At 55.0% G+C, this 15,639-nt stretch overlaps 1 protein-coding gene across 2 annotated transcripts in view; it reads right to left on the reverse strand.

The window, feature by feature from the left end:
- RUNX3 (RUNX family transcription factor 3) overlaps positions 1–15,639 on the reverse strand; it is a 61,643-nt gene that overhangs the window by 25,647 nt on the left and 20,357 nt on the right. For both annotated transcript variants that reach the window (XM_048049539.2, XM_048049538.2), the window contains exons 2-4: positions 13,640–13,884; positions 12,430–12,586; positions 7,342–7,446 (exon numbers count right to left, since the gene is read on the reverse strand). In XM_048049539.2, the coding sequence (XP_047905496.1) occupies positions 7,342–7,446; positions 12,430–12,586; positions 13,640–13,884 (507 nt within the window). The remainder of the gene's footprint in view (positions 1–7,341; positions 7,447–12,429; positions 12,587–13,639; positions 13,885–15,639) is intronic.

The raw sequence follows: 15,639 nt of genomic DNA on the forward strand, positions 1-15,639 counted from the left end.
CCCAGCTGGTTTTAGCTATCCCTTGCTAACTCACACCATGTCCGCTACGCAGCAGATGCTGACACCCCGTGTCACTGCAATGGGAACGCCACAGGTTTTATTCCACCACTCAGGTTCACAGAGCCAGGGGCGGCGACATCTCCCTGAGCCTCCCCGCAGCACTGCCCTGCGGAGCTCTTGCGGGTCCCTCTTGCACCTCATTTTGCTTCGAAACCATGAGACAACTGACACTTTTTCCCTTGCGGAGGAAGCGTGGTGTGGATTTATGCAAATCCCTCTGCAGTGCAGGTCCACGCGACAAAACATCCTCAAATCAGCCTTCCAAAACCACCGCTGGGCTGGCAGGCAGGCAGCAGAGCTGCGTCCCCGCGGGCAGGCGCCCGGCATCACCCCGTTCGCCGGCAGCAGCTCTTCCTCTCCCGACGCTGCCAGTAATTTCCTTCTCTGAAGCACGCTTTACAACAGGGCCAGGATGTGATGAGTGAATGCACGGACCATTTAACTTCATAGTACAACCCCCATACAGCCAAATTTCTTAGAGGTAACTGGAATGTTTCTGCTTCATCTTTCTCTTTTTTGCCCCCAAATGGTGCAAGTGAGGGAAGTCCTAAAGAGGTGCTCTTTGCTACAAGTACTATGTAGTCAGAAATCTGGCCAGATATTTTATAAACCAGAAGTCAGCAAGTAAATAACCAATGCCACAATATATTAAACACAGTTTTGTATTTTTTATGGCATTGAAGTCATTAAGGCATGAAACCATGATGCAGGTGAAGGAATCAGTTTTGCACAGGATGGCCATATCCCAGCAAAAGCCAACACAAGCTTGGCAAGTTGCACCACTGGGGGCCCCGAGGAAGACCCTGCCACCAACAGCCCTCGCATCAGCCCCAGACACCAGAGAGCACAGAGGGGCTGACTCAGCTCTTCGGCCTCACCCAGCTGCCACGCAGCACAGCCTCAGGTCTGGGCAAACTGCTTTCATCTTCAAATAAATAAATCCCCACCGTGCCTGGGGCTACAGAGGTGCTCAGGGAGTGGAGCTGGTTTTGGGGTCGAACCTGGTGCTGAACGGAGACTGCTTGCTGCAGGGACGCACAGACCAACTCTACCCCACAACCACAGAAGCTGAAGTACTGAAACCTCCCAACACAGCCCACAGCAAATGCAAAACCCTAGGTGCTCAGCCTCACAGTCCCCTGTCCCAAGCCTGCAGGTCAAATTTGGCAGGAATGGAGGCTCAAATTAGGACAGCACCATCTTATAGCAGATACGTGGTGATTTCTATTCGTTACCATCATACTGGGGTCTCTACAGAGCTTATTCTGACTAACGGGGTAGAATATTGCACTTCTTTTCCCTTCCCTGCATAAAACAGGTTTTCATGTTTTGCTGTTTCTAGCTGTAAATCTCAGACTCATTGGCAGCCATGAGGATGGGGAGTTCTGGGGGGGAATCGCTTTCCTCACTAGTGCCGCCCTGTGCACCCTTTTTCTCTCTGCTTCAATCTGAAGCATCCACTGAGAATAGAATAAAAAACCCAGAACCCTCAGAATTCAAGAAAATCAATTCAGACGCACCTTAAAAATAAATAAAAGCAAGAAAGAAGCTTTTCCAGGGTGGTTTGTGGAGGCGCCGATGTTTGAGGTGCCGGGGCCAGAGAGGCGCTGGGCGTGGGATGAGAACCGAGATGGAGGCGGCGAGATTGGGGTGTGGGCAGCGGAGCCGAGGTGTGTCCAGGCTGGCGGGTCCAGCACAGGATGGGGTGGTTCAGGGCGCTGGTTTTTATCAGTGCAGCTTCAAGGTGGATAGAGAAGCCACAGCAAGGTATGTGTCATCTCAAGTAAGTGCTGATACAACCCTTTCTCCTCCTCAGCTGTCACCTGGGCAGTGCAGGCACTGCTGGAAGAAATGCTTTTACAGAGGGTCTTGGGGCACCTGGCATTACCAGCCAGTCTTTTTTCTCCTCTCCCCCCCTGTGCTTGCAGCCAAGAGGTCCTCATGCATGGGGTGCTTGAGTGCAGCCTTGCACCCACTGACCCAGGGACAGAGCTACCATTAACACCTTGCACAGGAACAGCGTTCCCATCTGCAGGAAAGAGGGTTCCTACCCTCTGCAAACCCCACACTCTTGAGTTCCCTGCTGAGAATGCGTGGCCGTGCTACAGCTTGGACTGACATCACACGCAGGGGACAGGCGGAGAGGGAAACCCTCACCCAGCCGAGGCTCTTAAAAATATCAAAGCAGAACCCAGCGGTTCTTGGAAACAACTCAGAAACGTGGGAGGTGAGAAGCCTTTCCACCCGCCAGCTACGTGCTGCGCGAGGGGGGAAGGGGTGCTCCGGGCACAGCAGAACCACGGCCACACGCTGCACCCACTGCAGGGGCTCTGCTCCCAGCACGTGTTTCCAGTGGATGTGAGGAAGGAGCCTTTTGGAGAAGTGGCCATGGAGGGGACACCTTGTGCCTGCGCAGGATAGGCCCAGCCAGGAAATCCCTGCAGGGCCAACGTGGTGGGGAGTGGGAGCCTAAATGCTTTTGCTAGGCGGTGGTAAGCCTGGCATTGATCCATCTGTCCCCTCCCACTCCAAGCCCAGCAGACACCACACAGCGCAGGGACATGCTTACTGTGGTCACACCGAGCAGGGACATCACCAAAAGCACCAAGTCTCCAACACACGCACCCAAAACAAGCAACAGACACCAACTTGCAGCCCAGCGGCCCTCACCGTCCGTGAGCACTTGCTTTGCTGCTCGCAGCCAGGGCCTGTCGGTTGGCCAGGGAGAGGGGAAGGCAGGAACCCCGCTGCCACCCCACTCCTCGGGCATGGAAAACCGAGGTACAGCCCCTCCTGCCCTCATCCTCCTTTCCATTACTCGCTCAGGACAGAAGTGTAAAAGCCACAGTGTAAAAGCAAGTGGGTCTGTGCTGGTGCCTCAGCCCCGTGCCTGCTCCCTCTTCCACATGCTTTTTTGTTGGGGGCAGTGACGGGCGAAAAAGCCAGCTCTGTGTACAGCTTGCCCAGCACTGAACCTCAGGAACAGACCTTATACTCCAAACGGTCCAGGCCCTCACCACATGAGCAGAGAGGGCTCTGGACATCCTGGGATAGCTGCCCTGCACCCTTCCCACCTCCACAGCACCCACACTCAGGGCTCAACGCCCACTCACGGCCAGGGGGGTGGTTTTCACCCCCAGCAAACACAGCTGGGTATATACATGCTGCCCCACAAGCATTATGGATGGGTGATCACATCTGCTGTGGCGCCCTTTGCTCCTCACAGCGGCCAGGACAGCAGGGATGCGGTGGAGACAAGAAACAAGGGGTTAAGGGCTAAAGGGCTTTAATACAGAGAGGTTAAGGAAGACTGAACAGCAGCAAGAAAAGTCAGAGCAAATTAAAAACACTGAAGGAAAAAAGAAGGACTTTGCACAAGAGTTCTCAGAAGACAGAAAACAGCTATTGCTGCAAGGGGTGAGCTGGGAGGAGGACAGCAAGTGAAAAGGGTTGATAAGAAGTGACAGAAGGCAAGAGGGAAGAGCTGTAGGAAAGGAAGGGGAAGGCACCCAAAAGGTAGGTGTGAGGGGGGAGGCCCTGGAGATGCTCTCATTTATCCAGCCATAGACTAAACATCACTGTATAGCTTTCAGCTATTCATTTTTCCATGTTCTGCCTTCTGTGGATTATTTTGCAAGCAGGCATGGATGCGAGAGACTGCACAAGGATTGCAGCTCAACTAAGTTGGGTTTTTGCTAAATAAAGAACTGCAGAGAAGGGAGTGGGGAGAAGGAAATTCCACAGGAAGTTCAGATATTTTATTACTTCCTGTTTGTACAAAGTATGTCAACACTTGGCACCCAATGCACCATTTGTTTAGAGCTAAGGTGTCAACTTGAAAGAGTGTCCTTGATCTCTCCAGATCTAACCCACAATGAAGCAGAGAAAAAAAAATCGAATGAGTGAGTAGGGCACTCGGGAGCAAGCCTGCATCATGGCTTGCAGGAGGTGCTCATGAACCACAGCCAACATGAGCACTTGACCAAAGCCACCACTGCTACCAGCCCTGTGCACAGCGCAACCCTACTCTTCACTTTGCTGTGGGCTATAACCCACAGTTTTGCCATGGGTCCTCCAAACAAGCACATCTGGGTGTCTTCAACACATCGGTCTGGCTCTCCCAGTCTCCCCATCCGGGTTTTAACCACTGGCCCCGCAATGGGCTTTGGCTGCAACCCGGGTCCCTGCAATTTCTCACCCAACTCAACTTGATTTCAAACTCCTCAGATGTTTTCTGGGCAAAGCTTTAGTTAAAAGACTTGCTCAAGGGCTGAGATGAAGTGATGGGACAGGGGTGGAAGATGAATGGGAAGCTCAGAGGTGGGGCGTGGAGCAGAGCCGCGTTTCTAGCCAAAAACCCCACGAGAACATTTGCTGGAGGAATTTCACCGCATCTGAGAAGATGATGCCCAGGGCTTTCCCAGGATACCAAGACAAATGGCCAATTCTTTCCGTATGAAGGATGCTTTTCCGCACGATCACACCAGCCCCTCCCCAGCCGTGTCCAGCCTCCAGCACCAGCCAACGCCAGTCATGCACAAGAGGAGCCACCACGCACCACATCCTTCTCATTTGCAACAGGGCAGCCAAGAAGGGGAAAAATATTTTTACATATATATTTACATCTATAAAAGCACCTATGTAATATCCATGCATGTATAAAAATAATTGCAAGTCCTGCCGGCAGTTCTCCCAAAACCAAGCAGGGGAGGGGAGCACGAGCTGTCGTGCATGGCCAGAGACGGTTGTTACCGGAGCCTTACCAGCTCCCTTCCCAGGTCAGCAGGTGCCAGGCGCTCCCAGGGGTGCTATCCCGGAGAGCCACCCAGTGGCAGGTTAGCCAGGAAAACCACCTTTGGTTTCTGTGACCAGGTGGGCCAACATCATTTTACAGCCAGGATTTCTGCAGGGACAGGCAGGGACAAATGTAGTTTTATTTTTTTAAATTTCAGATTAATTAGAAAATGAAAACCAATGAAGTATGACAAAGGCGAGAACTTTTTTTTTTTTTTTTTAATTTTTCCCATACAGTGTAAGACTGTATTTTCACAAGACATGAATGAATTCCCAGTTTGACCCGGGGCTTACAAATATGACCTTTACAGCCAACAAACCTATGACCATCTGCAGAAAGCAGAAGAACTACAGCTTAGGTTTAAACTCTTCAGATCAGCAATTTATAGGATTTGGGGAGTGGGGGAAGTACTGGGATGAGGAAAAAGATTGACCTTTAGGGTCCACACAAGACAAGCGAATAAGCAACAAATGAATACTACACAGAGCTCATTAAAGAGCCTAAATCTTCAGCACAAACATTATGAGGTACACAAATCAGAAAAAAAGCAGCAAACTGCTGACCTTGCACGCCAGGACGGCATCCCTCAGGCAAACCAAGCAAGAGTCAGGGCCAGCTGCTCCATCCTCAGGTTTTAGCTAATTGTGCAAAATGAAGGCACGGCACCAAGGCCAGGAGTGTCCACGGCTCAAACCCACAGCTCCCTGCCTAGCTACAAATCCTGCGCCTCCGTATCGGAAAGTTTAAATTAAAGATCAGTAATGATCAACCAACATGTTGAAATTCAAAATGAGGAGTGGGTATGATTCAGCTTGGTTTTGGCAAGTGCTGAACGTTGGTGAAGTCAGAGCAAACCAAACACTAAGAGTAGTAACTATCTTGCCTTGTATTATTATTTATGTATTCCCTATGATGGTGATGATGATGATGATTATTATTATTAGAAAGGCGATCTGATGCAGCAGACAAGGGGCTGAACCAGGAGCCGAGACCTGGTTTCTATTCCTGACATGGAACAGTTATGCAACTCCCTGCCCAAACCCTGCCTGCTTTCCCCCTCCCAGCCTTGGTTGCCCATTCCCAGGTGTTTGCAGTGCCCACCATGACCCATGTTTGCTCTCCACTGCCACAGCACTGTAACAGGGACATGCCTTATGCTTATGGTTTTAAAAAAAAAAACACCAAAAAACCCACAGCATTGCAGTGCCTAGGCACCAGCTCTGCAAACAAGCACTCCAGACCAGCAGCCCAACAGGCTTATATAAAGCTTCTAACACCCCAAGCTCCAACATTTAAAAAATAAAAAATAAAATAAAAAAAGAAAAAATTAAAAAGGGGACCAAAAAAAATCAACAAAAAACAAGGCAAATAAAACTGTCTTGCAGAGGTTACAGCCTTGACCTGGCTTGACATCAAGGGGTGCTGATGGCCCAGCGACAGCATCAACAGAAAATATTTTCTAAAGCATATTTAGAAGGATCAAACTGTTTCCCTTAAATTTGGGCACTGATGGCTTTACATGCTAAGCGAACAAACTCTGCTTTATAGTCCCCAGGGTGGTGCTGAGCATGCAGGAAGGCAGAGCTGGAGCAGAAGGACAGCAACAGAGGGCTGGGAATGAGGCCCTGGGACCCCACCTCACAGGGGTCCCACCAAGCAAGTAGTCAAGGAAGTGGGAAACTCCTCCTGCTGACATTATTGGAGCATTTCCCCAATCCCCTCTGATCATAGGAGAGGTACTCCAAGATGAATTTAAACTACCCCAACTCCAAAAATCAACCAAGCGCAGCCAGTCTGCAGCTGCCATTGCAGAGACACTGCCAGCCCCGCTATATCCAAAAGACCCTTCTTGATCACAACAGAAAGATGGTTCTGTAGTTGAATCGTCTGCTTGGTTTTCTCAAGCAACGCAGCCTTCATCAGCGGCCACTACCAGACAGAGGCTTTGACAACCTGAAAGTGAAACTGCCAACAAACAGAAGGGGAAGGTGCCCTGCGAGCTCTCCTGGGCCCACGTGGACAGACAGGCAAATAGAAGCACAGAGCATGGAAAACCTGCAAACATGTTATTAATCAGAAATTCAGCCTCTGAAGCAGGGCACAGAATCTCCAGCTTCATAACTCCCCCCACCCCAAAATGCGTTGCACACCCCCACGGTTGAGCCCTTGTCATTTCTACTGCATCCCAAGTGCCACGAGGAGCAGGGCTGTACAACCGCACAGACCTTGAGGGGACACAGAGCACAACAAGAGGGAACAAGCAGCAGGCAGGACACACGCGGTGCTCCATGGAGAAAAAGAAAACGAAGACAATCCAGACACACTCCTGGGGTTTGCCTGACCACACCGTCGTCTTTGCTCTGTGCGCTGCGAAAGGCAGCTGCCCCAGCTGCAGAGGCATCCTTCATCCGCATGGCCAGGGAAAGTTCAGCCCCCTGTGACAGCCCCCCACACTGCTCAGCAGCAGCCAATAAAACATAACTTACTTCGTGGCTCCCGGGGTCCGTCTACAGTCACTTTAATGGCTCGGTGATAGGTAGCGACTTGGGTGGGGTTGGTGAACACTGTGATCGTCAGGGTGAAGCTTTTTCCTAAGGGAGGGGGGGAGAGAAAAGAGGATATTCACATCGGTTCAGCTCCTTTCAGAGTAAATTGCTCCTGCTGGAGAAAACTCAGACACAAATATCTACATACACCAAACTCCAGCACACATATCAGTTAATTTTATGAGACATTATTGTCAAGACAAAGCTCGGCCAGCTCCCGCTGGGGTTCAGCTGGCTGCAGCGAAGACAGACTTGGACCTGGTTCAGAGCAGGAGCCTGAACCTTCCTGGACAGAAAAGTCACTTTTCCCCCTTCCCCTCCCCTCTCCCAGTATCAACCCCTCTACCCACAGCAGCTTCCTGTTGCTTCCCTGTTTGGACATTTCCCTTTTTCCCATGGGAATCCAGCCCCAAAATGCAGCACTGGACACTGGATTCCCTCTGCAAGGGACAGATTTGGGTCCTGGCACCCATGGAATACTCCTAGAGAAACAATCAGACAAGATCACATCAGTTTAGACATGATGGATGATGGTATTTGCTGGGTAAAACTGGTGGCTGTGGCCCTGCAGAAGCACCTACACAGGTAGGTTTGGAGGGGAGCTACACTGGGCTCTTGGCCATGGGGGCACCTGCGGCACACAGCCCACGTGTGCTCATGCCAGGCTGCAGCAGAAATTGGAAACTGCAAAGCCTGCACCAAATATGCCCAGCTTTGTGCACCAGAACTGGCCACCACACGCATGGCCCCATGGGCTGCGGGGACTGTCCCTTTGTTCCTGTCCCCCCAGCCCCAAATGGAGACCAGGAACACGCTGCCAGAAAAAGATTTCATACATCATCATGGTGGGCTTTTAGTGATGCTTTTGATGCACCAAGCTTTTCACTTTTTTTTTTTTTTTTAATTATTGGAAAAAAAAAGTGGGGAGCAGGGAGGTAGGTGGTGAAAAGCTCTCCAAACCCAAAGTTTGCAAGAGCACAACAGTGACATTTTCTGGTGGAACACGTTTCCATTTGCAACCCCCAAATGCTTCTGGCATCGCAGAGGGCATTTTCTCCCCATGCAGAGAGGGAAGCGGCAGCAGCACGCCCCCGGCCCGGCCCCCGCTGCCCCCCAGCACCCGCTCGCAGACCTCTGCCCGTTGCTGGCGGGTCGGGGACACCATCGCCAGTCGCAGGGCTCGGCAGCGCCGGCTCCTCCTGAAAGGGCCTCGGCTCTCCCGCCCCCTCCCGGGGCATCCCCGCAGCGTTTGGGAGTTCCGCGGGTAAAGGGGGGGCTGCGTGTGCGTGCAAGGGAACCGCGCCAGCCGATCCCCCAAGAGCAATCGCCACGGGATTTCAAAGGCAGGCGGTATTTCAGAGGCAGAAAACCCAGCAGAAATCGCCCTGAAGTGCCTGCCCAATCGCCCCCGAGCTCCTCCAGCCTTCGCTTCACTCACAAACACCTCCACCGAGCAGCAAGAAACAGCCTCCTCTCCCTCTTCCCTGGGTTAGAGTTTTCCAGATCCCAACCACCATCTGTCTATAAGGGTGGATCTGAGAGTGCCTATAGCAAAAATAATTTATCGTATTTATACAGCTAGGCAGGAAAAGAAAAAAAGAATAAATAGAAAAAGAAATTATCTCCTGCAGAGAACACTGAGCAGTTATCTCAGGTGGGAAGTTTCTCTACAGGAGTGTTGGGGGGAGGGAGGGGGTGTTAAGGCTGGCTTTAAGGCAGACGGCAAGAAGGATTTGTGAAAGCCAGAAAACAATCCATGCCGACTTCAGCTTTCAAAATTAGACCAGACAGTGCACAACCCTTCAGCTCATTCTCCACACAAGAGGGATTCTTTTTTTTTTTTTTTTTACCCTCTCAAATGAAAACGTAACCCCCAATGAAGCAGCCTCGCCGCCAACCTGCACCAAAGAGCCACGCTGCCACAGCCTGCGGAGCACGGAGGCTCCCGGTGACTGCGTTCACATAAAAACAACCGACACAAGCAGAGTACTTGTTAGCAAACTGTCTGCAGAAACCGAGTGCACAGATGAGGATTATTAGAAGAAATTATTTAGGAAGCTGTTTCACGGGAAGAAAGGCAATGGGAGAGAGCCCTTTTTGTTGGCGTGCGAGCGCAGCGCGGTGGGAGCAGGCAGCGCGGCCGGCGCGGGGAGCACCCTGGGCACCCAGCGGGGGCTGAGCGGAGCTCACAGCTCCGTGCTCAGCGCCGCTACCTTCTCCTAGGTGTGATTTTTTTTCTAATTTTAATTATTTTTCTTTTCCAAGCGACAATTCCCCTGCCTTTCGGTTTCACTCCCTGCTCACCGCAGATACAAACACCTCTGCGCGGGGAGCAGCGTCCCCAGGGAGGATGGCTGCAGAGCGGAGCCGGCCGTGACATTTTGCGTCTCTAACAGCTCTCAAAAATCCTCCCATGAGTTGAAAATGACAATTATTACTCAGCACCATTTTTACTCATTTCCCGCCTTCTCGGGAAGCCGGGCTGTGGTTACTCCTTCCCACCGCTCCCCGGCCCCAGCAGCCGCTCGGGAAGAAGCCCGGCTCCCCCGGTGGGTCCGGGCAGCACCCGCGGCTCCGGGAGATGCTCCGTGGGGACGGTCCCTGGCCGGGAGAGCAGCCGGGGGCGCAGCGCACACTGCAGCATCCCCTTGCCCTCGGCTTTCATTTTATATGGCGAAATATGAGCAGAAATCTTTATTCGAGAGAGGCCGGGGACCCGGCCCTTTTCCCCTCCCTTCGTCCTGCACACGGGGACGGTAATTTTGGAGAGGGGGAGGTAAGAACCTGCTTTTTCCCCTGCCCCCGGGCGGCTCACAGTGCTAGGTGACCCACACGATAGGGACAGAAGTGGCCGGCTCTGAACCACTTCAGCTCCTGTTTTCAAAACAAGAGCCTCCCTGGTTCCGATGCTCCTGCAGCTCAGGCACACTTACTTGCTGTTAGTCGGTGGACACAGGCTGTGCGTGCTTACAAGCGCACACGTACACACACAGTATTTACACAAGCTTTTACACACACAGAACTTTGTTCCAACAAAATATTTTGCAGCAAATTCAGATTTCCACCAGAATTAACAAAACCAACACTGGACGTTGAGATTAAAACAAAACAAGAGAAATTAAGTGTGGCACCCAGAATAAAAATTCAATTTAAACGATTTTTAGCACTAAATACGCCTCAAGGAGCCCCTTGCTGAGAAAGCACAGCCGTGCACAGGGAACTAAGCACACGCTTCAAGCTGCAAGAAAACCCCACCGTGCCTCTTTCACACAGCACCAGGGAGCCCTACTGGAGTTAGGTCTGTGCAAACACTACAAAGCCTCATCCCATAAGAATAGGTAAAAAAATCCGCACTTGAGTTAAAACTTCTTGCTGGCTCCAAAGCCTGTTAGAGGCAGCAGAGGTGTTTCCACTGCTGTAATGAGCATTTGCCAGGACTCTGCTGGAGGAAGGAGACGATTCACCCAGCCACTTTCAGTAGACTGTAAACTACTGTTAATTCAGAGCTTGGGATTGCAGGAGGAAAGTTAATAATGAATTCAAGAGTCAAGATGAGATTGGGTTGCATTCAGTTTAGAAATTTGTGTAAGGAGAATGAAAAAACCAGAAAGAAAAGAGCCTAAGAGAATAATTGATTACAGAAATGAAAGCTTAATTCATAAAAGAAAAACATTTTCCATCCATCAACCTGCAACCAGTTAAGTGGAGAGTTTTAAAGAAACTGCAATTTGGAGAAGGAGCCAACAGGAAAAAGGAAATGTATGAAAGAATGTAAACTATTCAAGTTTCATAAAGAGGAACAAGTAAACAGTTATTACATGCAAATAATTCCTAACATCACTGCTTTTAATTAATGCAGAGAAGTCAAAATACATCTGACATTGTATGTGTACATTCAAAGACTGAGAAAATGCTATCATATGTCCATTTTTTTTTAATTAACAATTAAGCAGTTTAGTCTGTAGTGTTTATTGGTGATGAAATGCTGAAATTCTATTTATACTATTTGAAATTCAGGTAAAATGCGGCTGTGAGGAATCATGCAGGAGTAAAAGGCACACAGGGATCTCCTCTCAACACCCACTGGCTTTCCAGTATTTTCAGGGGATTTGTTCTGCTTTTCTCAGATAGCAGGGACGGATTTCTTTGATGATTTGTTTTCAAAAAGCCAGTACTGCGATCGGTTTAAGGATAAATGACAGAGCCAGTCTCTAGAGACAGAAGGTAAAATTTCTGTTCTAGTTTCCCACGCAGCAAGCATAGGGAAAAACAAATGCATCTTCCCCAAAAGGCACTCAGACCTGCAACTGCCCCAGCTCCCGCATCCCTGTTGGCAGTATTGCGCACAGCAATTTGAATGAATCTCTCTGCAACCCTACTCACCGCACCTACTCCATGCAGAGCACTGGATTATTCTTCTAATAAGAACTTCAAACCATTTGATTTGCACCCTTTAACAGCTAGCAAGAAGGTGGATTATTGCCTCATCAGACCCCAGGTACATCCACCTGCCTCTGACTGCAGAGGGGACCCAGGCTCCAGCAAAGTCACCTGTCTGCCTTATCTCTCCGAGAAGACGCTCCATAAATTTAGAGGTACTTGGGCTGGGGCTGCCTACCAGCCCGTGCGTGCACACTTTTGAGCGAAACCCATGCACCTGAGAGGGGTTGCATTACAACACCACATTGGTTTTACAACAAGGTTTCTTTTCCTGCACCATCTGTGCCTGATGTCTCGGCAGAGAAAAACCCCAGGGAGGAGCGGAACAAAGCCGCCACCAGATCTGCTCTGCGGGGAGCAGCCAGGGATGCTACCACATCCCTCCAACTGCCCCACTGCCCACGGCCCACTCAGGAACCACTTCGGTGCTGAAGGTTTCCTCCCTGCCCGAGGAGCCCAGCCCACAGCAGCAAAACCACCTCCATTGGCTCGCGAGAAAAATGCCGTTAAACTAAAATAAACTTTTGCTTTTCTTAGAGAAAATAAAAGCCGAATAAGAAGGCCAACCATTTCCTGGCCGATACCTACCCCTGCCGCTTCTCCCAACAAATCTGAGATCGTTAAATCTTGCTACTTGGTTTTTCATCACGGCGGAGGCATTGCGGAGCTCTGCAGAGTAGTTTTCATCATTCCCTGCCATCACCGTTACCACCGTCCCATCAGGTACATCTCCGAGGGCTACAACCTAGGGCAGGACGAAAGGATTTTAGGCTGAGCTTAACTGCGGTCTGAGCTAACCTGCCCTACGGTTTCGCTCCCCTCAAGCCCCCTCAAAGACAAACCAAAACCAAAAGCAACCCGAGTCCCCGAGGAAAACCGAAGAAAAAAAAAAACACACACAAACCAAAACACGGATGGGGAAAGGGAAAATGAGCTAAAACGGGGGGTAAGAAGTAGCGAGGGTCTGTCCGCCGCACGGCCCCGGCCGGGGCGAACCGCAGATTTATTTTGTTCGCTTCGGGAGAAACTCGCTGCCGAGCGCGGGGCGGCCGCGCCCGGGGCCCCGGAGCTCCGCGGGCAGCGCGGCCCGGGGGAGCCGCTGGCTCTGCGCGGCCGCCGAGGGGAGAAGCGACCGGCGGACGACGAAGCGGCCCCGGTCCGCGGAGCGGCGCCCCGCGCTCCCGGCGACAGCGCACGGCCGGGGGACCCGGTTTGTAAAAAACCTCCCCGCCTCGCCGGGCTGCCCGGAGCCCGGCCCTGCTCTCCAGCCCCTCCTGATTCCCCCGCCTCTCCTCCCGCCGCTCTTCTCGCTTTTTTCGCCTTGGCCCCGTTCCCCCGGCCCCAGCGCCGGGCGCGCAGCGGGGCCGCCCGTCCCGATGCACCCCGTTGGGCCGCCCCGTCCCGTCCCGTCCCGCGGGAGCGGAGCCGTGGGGAGGCACGCGGGGCTCGGGCAGCGCAACCCGGTGCCGGCGCTCCAGCTCTTCGCTTTCTTCTTGCAGATTAGATCTCCCGTCCCTGCCTCCCTCTCCCTCTCCCGGGAAGGTAATTAACCTCCACTCTCATTAAACTTCAAAGTTGCCCGAGAGCTCCTAACTGTACGGAATATCTAAGATGCGGTGACCGCAGGGCAATGCAGAGACTTGATTAAAAATAATAAAAGAGGTTCTCGTGAAGGTGATGTCAGGAGCGAGTTAAAATGAAAGGGGCGGGGGGAGAGAGGCGAGCGGGTCGGAACGGAGGGCAGGAGGGGGTAGCGGGACCCGGCGCCCCGCAGCCTTCCCCGGACCTCCCGGCTTACCTTGAAGGCGACGGGCAGCGTCTTGTTGCACCTCCAGTGGGACGGCAGCACGGAGCACAAGAAGTTGGGGCTGTCGGTGCGCACCAGCTCTCCGGCGTGGTCGGCCAGTACATCCACGACGGAGCGCACCTCGGGTCGCGCCCGGGCGCCCGGCGCGGCGGCCCCCAGCGCCCCGCTGTTCTCTCCCATCTTACCGCAGGGGAATGCCGTGGAGGGGGGTGTGAAGCGCCTGCTGGTGCTCGGGTCTACGGGAATACGCATCACAACAGCGGGCGTCAGGGAACCGCCGCAGCCGGGGGGGACGAAGAGTGGCCCGGCGAGGCCCGGCGCCCACCGCTCGGCTGCGGCGCGGCTCTCGCGGCGGGGCGCGGCGGGGGCGCTCCCCGCGGGCGGCTCGGGCAGCAGCAGCCGGGGCCCGCGCCGCCTCGCTCCGTCCCGGCAGATTTCCGTGCTCGGCGGGGCGGGCCGGGGCGAGCGGCGCGGGGGGGCTGCTCCTGCCCGGCTCCGGGGCGCGTCTCCGGAGGCCTCGCTGCGGTCCCGCCCGCCCCGCCCGGGGAAAGGCGGCGCGGAGCCCCGGCACAGCCACGTCGCGGCCGGGCGCGCTCGGCTGCAGGCGGGTCCCCTCCGCCGGGCGGCCCCGAAAGCAGCTCCCCAGTGTCAGCTGCACCGCCCGGTACCGTATTTACTGCCGGCCCCGGGGGGGCGGGCCGCGCCTGAAGGACGGGGCGCCGCGCCAATGGGGCGGCCGCGAGGGGCCTCGTCCCCGCCCGCCCCCCGGCTCCTGGGGGCCTCGGGGGCGTGGCCACACCGAAAGGGGGCGGGGAGAGCGCCGAAGAGGGGCGGGGCATCTCTCGAAGGAGGCGTGGCCTCGCGGGGCCCCTCCCCTCCGGGCCGTACGGGCCGGGCGGGCGCACGTCGGGGCCCCGGCGGCTTCTCGCCGCCGCCGCCGCCGGGGGGGTTTGGGGCGCGATGGGGCCGGGCTGGGGCCGGAGGCGCCGCCGTGGCCGTGAGGCGCGGCAGGGAGCGAGGCCCGTCCCTCTCCCCGCCGCGGAGCGCTCCCGGTGCCGCCGCCCGCGACCCCCCGGCGCGGCTCGGTCACCGCGGGACGAGGGGAGCCGAGGCCGCGCCGCCGGGCCCCGCCGGCTTACGCCGAGGGGCGGCTCTCCCCGCAAACCGCGCTGCAAGCCGCGGCTCCCCGGCCTCCGCTTTCTGGCCCCCGAAAGCTGGAAGCCGCCTCAGCCTCGGGCGCTCCCGGGGCGCCCGCGGTGCCCGGCGCCCCCGGCGGCTCTGCGGGGTCTGCGGGTCTGGGCACGGCCGGCGGCCCCGGCCGGAATCGTTGGCGAGAAAACTCGCGGCGAAGCGACCGGTTCTGCAGGAACAAAACGAAGGCGTCGGGCTCTTTGCGGCTGCCCGCGGAAACGCCGCGCCGCGAAGCGAGCCGCGCCGGGGGCGGGCGGGGGGCGGCGGCGGAGGGGCGAGGCGGGGATTTCTTTGCCCCGCGGCCCGGCTCCGCCGCGGCGGGGACGAGCTCCGCGCTCCGCGGTCGGGCCTGAGCGGCGCGGGGGGGCTCAGCGGCTTCCCGCAGGTTCGGGGCCGGCACCGCACGTCGGGGCTGGCGGCGGAGCGCAGCCGGCTGGGCCGCAGCGGGCGCTGCGCGGGGCTGCGTGCGACACGGCTTCCCTTAAAACTAAAAGGGATTCTTGTTTTGAAGAATCCCGCTTCGAACTGCCGAAACATTTTCCCCCCGCAAGCCGCAGGGCGCGGAGGAGCCCGGGCCAGGCTCCCCTTCCGCTGCCGGCAAGAGCCGAGCCGGGGACACGACCGAGAGAAAAAATCTGCGTGTGTCAAAATGAGCGAACAAAGAAATAATTTAATAGGGAGAGAGGAGGGAGGAGCGGAGGTTCCCTCGCGGCGGTGCCCCGTTGGTAACCGGGGCACACAGGGAAGCCGCTCCGGCCCCGCGGGAGCCGCACCGGTGCCGGGGACAGCGCCGGCCCCGA

This window comes from Anser cygnoides, chromosome 24 (genome assembly GCF_040182565.1).
Source record: "Anser cygnoides isolate HZ-2024a breed goose chromosome 24, Taihu_goose_T2T_genome, whole genome shotgun sequence".
Taxonomy (NCBI): domain Eukaryota; kingdom Metazoa; phylum Chordata; class Aves; order Anseriformes; family Anatidae; genus Anser; species Anser cygnoides.